At 41.3% G+C, this 8,229-nt stretch overlaps 1 protein-coding gene across 2 annotated transcripts; it reads left to right on the top strand.

The window, feature by feature from the left end:
- The first annotated feature begins 777 nt into the window (after nucleotides 1-777).
- Nucleotides 778-7,846, top strand: LOC147199287 (zinc transporter ZIP9). Of its 2 annotated transcripts, XM_086121503.1 has the most exons (7): nucleotides 783-1,088; nucleotides 1,229-1,343; nucleotides 1,422-1,556; nucleotides 2,941-3,003; nucleotides 4,630-4,715; nucleotides 6,543-6,677; nucleotides 6,754-7,846. In XM_086121503.1, exons 1-7 carry the CDS (start codon nucleotides 993-995, stop codon nucleotides 7,000-7,002), a joined length of 879 nt encoding a protein of 292 aa, XP_085977629.1. In that variant the 5' UTR covers nucleotides 783-992; the 3' UTR covers nucleotides 7,003-7,846. The 2 variants fall into 2 exon arrangements, with proteins under 2 accessions (XP_085977628.1, XP_085977629.1); XM_086121502.1 differs by having other exon boundaries at nucleotides 778-1,088; nucleotides 1,229-1,556.
- Nucleotides 7,847-8,229: the final 383 nt, after the last annotated feature.

Raw genomic sequence — 8,229 nt, 5'->3', positions numbered from 1 at the left:
CAAGTGAGCAAAAGTATAGGAACAGACATTAAACCTGCTCAAACATTAAACCCAATACAGTCCATCCAGATTTATGTAGCACTTTCACAACAGCTTTACAAAACCGTTAATATAAAGTAAAATAATAAACACAGCACATAACAAAAACACGGACAGTCGTGCAATCTCAACCACTTTTCCCTCATACGCTTTGTTGTTTGAAGCAGTTCTAGATGAAAGAGGAGAGAATCAAAGTGTCCTTTCACCAATGGATCAGAGACGTCATGCTCAAAATGTGTACACGTCGGCTACAAGCTACGTTTGGAAGTAAACAAGCAGCTGTAGCGTCCATTGAAGAAAAAAAGAGATTGGTTTACTAAAGCGAGGAGCATTTAATATTTGGTGGCATATCCCTTAAAAGCAATAACTGCATCAAGCCTCTGTATTGTTGACACAAGCAGGAAGACAGATTCTAACTGCAAACGAAAGAACTGTGAGGCAGATCATGTGTTAACCACTAGATCACAACAAATTTATAACGAATCCTCTCTCATAATTTACCCAGTTATTACCAGGATCAACTATCGGATTATATGCATATGTACATATAAACAGTTTTGGGGACCAGGGAGAGAGCACCCAAAAACTACGTTCTAAAGCCAAAAATGTTTGATTTTACGTATGAGCGGGAAATCGAGTCATACATCCAAGTAACCTAAAGAGAGTAAGACGAAAATGTTGCATTTCGAGGCGTGTTACATAAAGAGTTAAAAAAGCCCGACTGCCTGCCCTTCTCCTTTTTTCTTCCCCTGCTCGTGCAACCGGCTCAACACTCAGCAGTAGGAGGGCGGTCACGTACGAAGGCTCGACGTGGAAGACGAGAATGGGAGAACATGTTTTATAACAATTGCTGGCCTCGTGGACTCACGTCACGTTTAATGAGGCAAAAAAAAAAAAAAACGACGACACGACTCGTGACTTAAAAAAAAAATCCGTTCCCAAAACAAGACGAAATGGACGGAGGGTTGAGCATTACATTAATATCGGTTGTAATGTTTGTCGGTTCTTTCCTACTAGGATTCATCCCTTTGTTGTTTCGACTTTCGGAGGTAAGTCGCCCTCGTTCCAAAAACCGCGACATTTGCTTTTGCCAGTGTGTCCTCAAAACAATTGTGATTTGTGTCCTTATATGGCCATTTGGTCGTAGAAATGTGGCATAAGTAAAAAAGTGTGTGTGTGTGTGTTCCAGAGGAGCCTACACTTGGTCTCCATCCTGGGTGCAGGTTTCTTGTGCGGAACAGCCCTTGCCATCACCATCCCCGAAGGAGTGGGCTTAATGCAAGAGTCGTGGACACACCAAAATGGTGATCATCACATCATAGAGATACACTCTGTTGTCATGCATTTGTGTCCTTATTTTTGTAACTTCTCTTTTCTTGCAGCTTCTTTATCTGCTGTGAACGAATCCTCCAGAGAAAGTGCTCCCTCGCCTCAGCCTTGGATTGGTGTGGCTTTGACATCGGGCTTCACCTTCATGTTTGTGGTGGATCAGCTGGCGAGTTACTTCTCCGTTTGCGGTAAGTAGACATGACATTTGCGGGAATTTGTCAAGATGCAAACTCGACTTAATCCACTTTGTAACAGTAGCAATATAGCATAATGCATCAGTGTCATGTAAATTATTGAGCAATTCACAATAGTAACAGGACATAAACAAAACATTTAAATATAACTCATCATGCTCAGCAGAGATGCTGATTATAAAAAAATTGAAGCTTGGGATGTCTTGATCGCATTTTTTTTGCACCCACGTCCAAGGAACTTGATCCCGTTCAATACCTCTGTAATACAGTGCAATGAAGAAAAAAAGGAGACCACATCCAAATGATCTCAATTATGTTGTTTTATATATAAGTTTTGATTTTTGGGAAGTAAAGGTATCCCGGGATGATAGCTGTTGATTTCGCTGTTAAATCAACAGTGGTTCAAATGAATTAAAGAAGTAAAACATTTCACACTTGTCTTAAAAATTAAGCATATCTAAAAATCGGATCTTTGCCAGCCGATACCGATAAGCTGAAACTCACTTGATCGGCCCCGATTTCCAATCATGTCGATCAGATCGGGACGGCCCTACATTTACTAATTGAACTGGATCAACCAGAGGATGGAAAAATGCGGACATCATTGTGGACTAGCTCGCTGGCCGTGTAAGGCAAGTTTAAAATCTGATTGGTTAAAGAAACAGCACTACTGATTCTTAAGAACTGTGAAGATTTGATTAACATTGCTGCACAGAAAGGCTGAAATCTGATTGTGCAACTAAAATCCACATACTGTACTGGAATCAGCCCAACTGAGCAAAACGCTACAAAGTCAAGAGGACAGACAGACTGTTGGGACTATATTAATACAACTTCATATGACGGCTACAGTATACTTTTTTGTTATTCTGAGTGAAATACCTTAAGTCTGAATGAAGATCTCTGGTCACCTATTTACATGTGACGTGATATTTTTTTTTTCCAATCTGCCATTTACATGCTCCACTCCGATAATCAGATTACCGGTAGTCCTGTTACAACCGTGTGACACGCGTAGACCGATGTAATTTAGCACAGTAGTTGTGACAGTTTTAATACTTTTATAACAACAACGTATTGATAAAAAGAAGTTACGCATACTTTAAAACAAGTTTGCATTATGCCATTTTAAAGTGCGTATACGACCATTTCCCTAAGCATTTACGCCAACTACGCTTTACGTCAAGAGAGACCAGGCGCAGACCAGACACAGCTTGGCTTTCATTCTTTATACTCCGATTGAAGTGCATTCTAATCGGAGTGCATGGTTCTGTGCAAACCCGGCGATTGAACACACATTAGGTTTTAGGTTTTAAATCTAGTTCAGTTCGTCTTGACTGGCAGAAAGATAAATGTTGCATGTCTTTTGTAATTTCAGGAAAAACGAATCCCAACAGTGATGCCATCACAGCCACGCTGGGGCTGGTTATTCACGCCGCAGGTAGAGTAATATTAATACATTATTAACTCCACTTCTATAAGCGTTTGTTTGCATGCGACACACAACGCATTTCAGCCCACTAGTGCAAAGGGCCATCCACAAAGCAATAAGCAGACTTCATGTGACTTACCACGTGTGCTTCATTTATTTATATATATATATTATAAAGTTAAAGCCTTGCCTCAGAGCAGTAATTCCCAACTCGTGAGCTGGAAACCAAAAGTAGTAATAGTAAAACAATTACAGTCTTTATGACAGCACCGACATACAATTTTTTTGAGGTCATGAACAGCAAGCCATTGAAGTAGTGTTAAACTAAATACAGGCAGATATGCCATCGCGTGTGTAACTATATTTAAAAATATGATACAGTAGTACACGTGTGATCACCATATTTTTGTACATATTATTTTCTTGGTTGCTCTAAATTATATAGCGACAGTTAGAGCTTCAATTAAATTGAAACATTACTTTAGTGTGTGACTAAAATATACCAAATCAGCGCATAATGATTGTGGAGAAACAGGATTTGGGAGAGGCATTTGTGTTTCTTTGTGTGAAAGATTACCCTGTGATTTAAGTGGCAACCAGTGCGTCAACTTTTGTAGCGTGTTAAGTGCAGAAATATCTCATAGGTCATAGGTCACGCGTACCGTTGTAAAATGCTGCTGCTGGCACTCCAGTGCCATGGGTGCATTGCAGATCAAACAAACTCTGAATGAGAATAAACAAAAAGTAGAGGTATCCTAACGGCTCTGATCGAAATCTGCAGATGCAGCCTGCTGACCGCTAACAACTTCCTGTGATGCAGGTCATGCGCCACTGTCGGTTAAAGTGAACCTACTTTTTAAAATGTCGGGTTTTTTTGGATATTTTTCTTGTGGATGTGAGACTGATAGGATGCTTCGTATGCAGTGTGCACTAACACAAAAATATATCAATTTAATAATACGCGCAAACACACGTCTCCATTTCCCCCTACACCCACTGCGGTCAACTTCGAATCAGTCCGCGGACTGCCGGTTGACCACAATCGACTGGTTCGGCACTCCTGGTGTCACACCCCATCCTTCTGTGAGGTGTGACATGTCGCCAGAAACAAATGTCGGCCCCACACCCTCCGCGTCAAATACCTGCCACGCCCCACTGCGTCAACAGTTTTAGCAAGTGATGAACTATGTGCTGTTAATCAGGTTAATACTAATGAGTGCATCTAGAAATACTTTGCGTGGCTCTGTTTACCTTTTAGTTTTTTTAACAGACTGCAGCCTTCACTTGAAAGTGGAGAATTTTCCGCTCAGCCTAGTTGCTGTTTAATTTCACGCTTCACCTTTTTTTTCTATGCAAAGTACCGTACACCCAATAAAAAGTTAATATTCCTCTTTCACAAAACTTTCTTGGAGGGCTACGGGGAAAATGCTAATCAGTTACTGTTGTGCACCTGCTGGTCATGCTCCAAATGTGGGTTATGCGAACAAATACGTGCAACTTTATTCTTGCTAGGTTTTGAAGCTGGCACAAACAAAACAAAAGTAAGCAAAACAGAATTTTGGCCTTGGAGGTCAGCACCCTCTGAATAGTTGCAGCTACTGTCGTGACCCGCTTGTGTTTTTGCTTTGCAAATAGCTGACGGCTTCGCTCTGGGTGCAGTGGTAGCCACAGGCCAGGTGACAGTGCAAGTCATCGTGTTTTTAGCCGTGATTCTACACAAGGTGAGAATATGACGATGATGAATTTTGCTGCCTTCATCACTGGTGGGAAGTTGAAGCTCGCAAGGTTAAACTCTAAACATGGTTTCGTGAAAGTTAAAACGAACGAAAAAAAATCATTGTTGACAACAAATAAGCTGGTGGCTTTGTTTGTGGAGAGCAGTCAAACCAGATCTTTTTTTTTTTTTTTTATTACACTGGTAGCCTTGATAATTTTACCAAATAATGTCATGGAGAGATGATGTAGGTCATTGATTATTAACCTGGGTGGGGTTCGGTGCATCAGTCTCAGGGGTTCGACGGAGACTCTGCCATGGAGGTTAAGACACAGCTGACCCAATATGTCATTTAGTTATGACACACCCACTTGGCCGTCACTGGGTGCAGATGATCACATTACATTGCTTGTCCAATCAGTGCTGCACACACATAGGTGTGTGCAGAACTGGAGACAACGAATGGCTGCACCTTCATAAAATACATTTATAAAAATAAAGCCTATAAATGCGTGAGGTGCATTGTTCTGTGGCGTCACCATACTGCATCTTGAGCAGTCAGGGTAGATAATTGCCTCGAGCTTCCGAGTAGGCATCTCCTTGCCAGAGATGACATACTTTCAACTTCCCACGTCTCTGGAATGCAGCATAACAAAGAACACCAACATTGTGAAGCAGCGCACAAAGCCGGATGTCCACTTCAAGACCAAGTGTTCAATATCAATATTATGCCTGCCAACGGTTTATCTTTCTCTTTATTTCTCTGTACATTTCAAATGACACACATCTGATCTAAACACATGAAAACAACTTGCATATGAAAAACATACGCGTCGACTCGACACTCGACACATAAATAATAAACACTATTTACTGTTTAGAGGGCCTGGCCTCCACTGGCAGCCATTCGTTTGAAATCATTTCTACTTATTTAATCATTGAAACGGCTCTAATGGAGAAAATTAAGACCTTCCAAACAAAATTCCATTGAAGTTGTAGCATTGCGTTAAACATAAATAAAAAGTGAGTACGAACTGTTCTGGATGCCGTTTAAAAGCCAGCATGATGGTGGTATGGGTCATAAATACATAAATACACACGTTAAAACTGCAGCACAAATATGGAAGCAGCAATTGTATTGGAACAGAATGGATATTTTCTTGTGAATTTCAAAAAATGTTTTAAAACTTGCATAAATAAATAAATCCATTGCTGGGAGGGGCTGAAGGGTGGTGAGACAGATTTATGGCTGGGCTTTAGTCTCCCTAGCCCTGATATAGCGCCGTGCAATGATCACCTCGCCTCCTTGACACACTTAATACTTTTCTATTAGTCAGTGCTAGGGTGCAATATCAGAATGTTTGGGAAAGAGCATTGACGGGGACTCCAATCGGTCCTGTTTCTCGATACTCGCATTGGGCAATCATCCGATACACAGCAAATTTTTATATGCATAAAAAAAAAATCCCCCTCACTGTCTGACATGAAATCGGACTAAACTCTTTCTATTTAGACCCAAGTTCAGTTTAAAGGCAACGCTACAAAATACTAATGAAATGTATGCCCACTTTTGACTTTGAAGAAAATAATGACGAATTGTCTAAAAAAAACAAACATACTTCTGTCATTATTTTGATGTTAAGCAAATACAAATCAGCAAAAGTTTAGTCATTATAAAGTATGTAAACGTGTGGTTTCAACTGTCTGATTCAATGCACAATATTCACAGACATATCCGAACTGTGCCACTTGAACCCCTCCCCCCAAACTCTGAATTGTGTCACTTGAATTACAGAAGTGAGAATTCAACCTCAAAAAGTATTTTGTCTGTTAGGCTCCGGCAGCTTTCGGTTTAGTTGCCTTTCTGATACATGCGGGACTGGAAAAGAGGTCCATCCAGGGACATTTGTTGGCCTTTTCAGCTGCAGCACCAATCGTTGCCATCCCGACATACTTCATACTGCACATGGTAAGACAGCACACACCAGTTTATCCTCTGTCATTCTACCTTATACTGTGCTTTGAGGCACTGCTTGTGTCCGCAGACTTCCTCGTCACCTCAGAACCAACTCGGCGCAACGGGTGTCGGTATGCTTTTCTCGGGTGGAACTTTCCTTTTTGTGGCCACGGTGCACGTTCTTCCTGACATCATCAGCAGTAGCAGTGGGAGTCGTGCAGGCCAACAACCTGGTCATCCCAAGCACCAGAGCCACTTAGGCCTTAAGGAGAGCGTCGCTCTTGTTTTCGGAATTGCGCTTCCTGTGCTGCTGGCTCTGGGACTTCATGATGACTGACAAGGAATTGGAAGTCGAAACTGAACATTTGTAGAACTATAGACATTGCTGTTCACTCAGAATGTGAATGCAGAGTGAAGCTGTCACCAAGCTGATGTGGCAAGCAGAGAAATGAAATGGGAACACCGGTTACTGGAGCACAGGATTTCACCTCATTTGTGAGAGTAAAAGGATGCCAGCCTGGATGCAGGTCACAGTCAAGATTTTGCCTTGGAGACAAATGTGTCAGTGCCCCACCAGATGACACCAATAAATGACAGACCATTTGTTGTCTGTGTGGATTAGTCCCTCCAGTACACTGAAGAAAAATCCCAAATTTAAAATAAGGCGCATCAGACAGTACTGCAGCGAGAACTACAGTCAGCTATTATGTCGCCCTGCCAACTCTTTTCATATAAAACACCACTGTGAGCGCTTTGAGGCACTGCTCTGATGCCATTTCTTTTCTCTCCATAACCTCACCATTTCTTTTTAAACTGTGCCATCAAAACACATCCCGAACAAGCTACATACACACTTTTCATTGAGTCTGAAGCGCGAAAAACATGTAGACAAATATTTTTGACACAGAGTTGTGCTCATAAATTGACCTCCGCCTCGGGTATGTAAACGTATGAGCTCATAAAAGTACATACTCCTGCGGTATGTACACTTATGTGCACAGCTCTATTAGCATTATTCGTGTGAATGCGCCTGTAACATAACTGGCTGAATGGCACAACGATGGAATACGGGTTTTTGTAGGTCAAGTACATTGGGAGGCAATTTACCCTTGTTAATCTGTTCCCAGGGAAACTCGCCCTTGGGTTGAGTGATTGTTGTGGATTAAAGCAGCTTGAATTTTTGGGTGTGATGTCCTTGGTACACTATTTCCAAAGAACAACAAAAACCTTGGGAGGAAGGTATTACCTTCAATCAGGTTTTTCTTCTTTCTACCTGTTACTAGTACAGTATACTGTACTGAAAAAATGGCTGTAGATCAGGGATGGGCAACTTCAATGCTGAAGGGGGCGGCCACAATTTTTCATCAGTGTAACTGGTTCGCCCACAGATGTAACTGGATGCATGACAAAAATACTATTTTAAATCTGAACAAAATACATGTGCACATATGTATATTAATATAGTTCATCTTTGATAATATATTCGTCAATGCATGCATAAAAGATCCAGTTGCCTCACGCAACAACAAAGAGTTTGAGGCAAACAACAAAATAACCACAAAGT

Source organism: Hippocampus guttulatus, chromosome 10 (assembly GCF_054856545.1).
Source record: "Hippocampus guttulatus isolate MCC_2025c chromosome 10, RoL_Hgut_1.0, whole genome shotgun sequence".
Lineage (NCBI taxonomy): Eukaryota > Metazoa > Chordata > Actinopteri > Syngnathiformes > Syngnathidae > Hippocampus > Hippocampus guttulatus.
The sequence above is the reverse complement of the archived record's forward strand: the minus strand, read 5'-3'. Positions and strand labels throughout refer to the sequence as shown.

Bases quoted from the DNA above. Each gene is read 5' to 3' on its own strand.
- LOC147199287 (XM_086121502.1), top strand. From the start codon at position 993: ATGGACGGAGGGTTGAGCATTACATTAATATCGGTTGTAATGTTTGTC. The intron at 1,089-1,228 runs GTAAGTCGCCCT...TGTGTGTTCCAG, and splicing joins TGTTGTTTCGACTTTCGGAG to AGGAGCCTACACTTGGTCTC. The intron at 4,716-6,542 runs GTGAGAATATGA...TTTGTCTGTTAG, and splicing joins TAGCCGTGATTCTACACAAG to GCTCCGGCAGCTTTCGGTTT.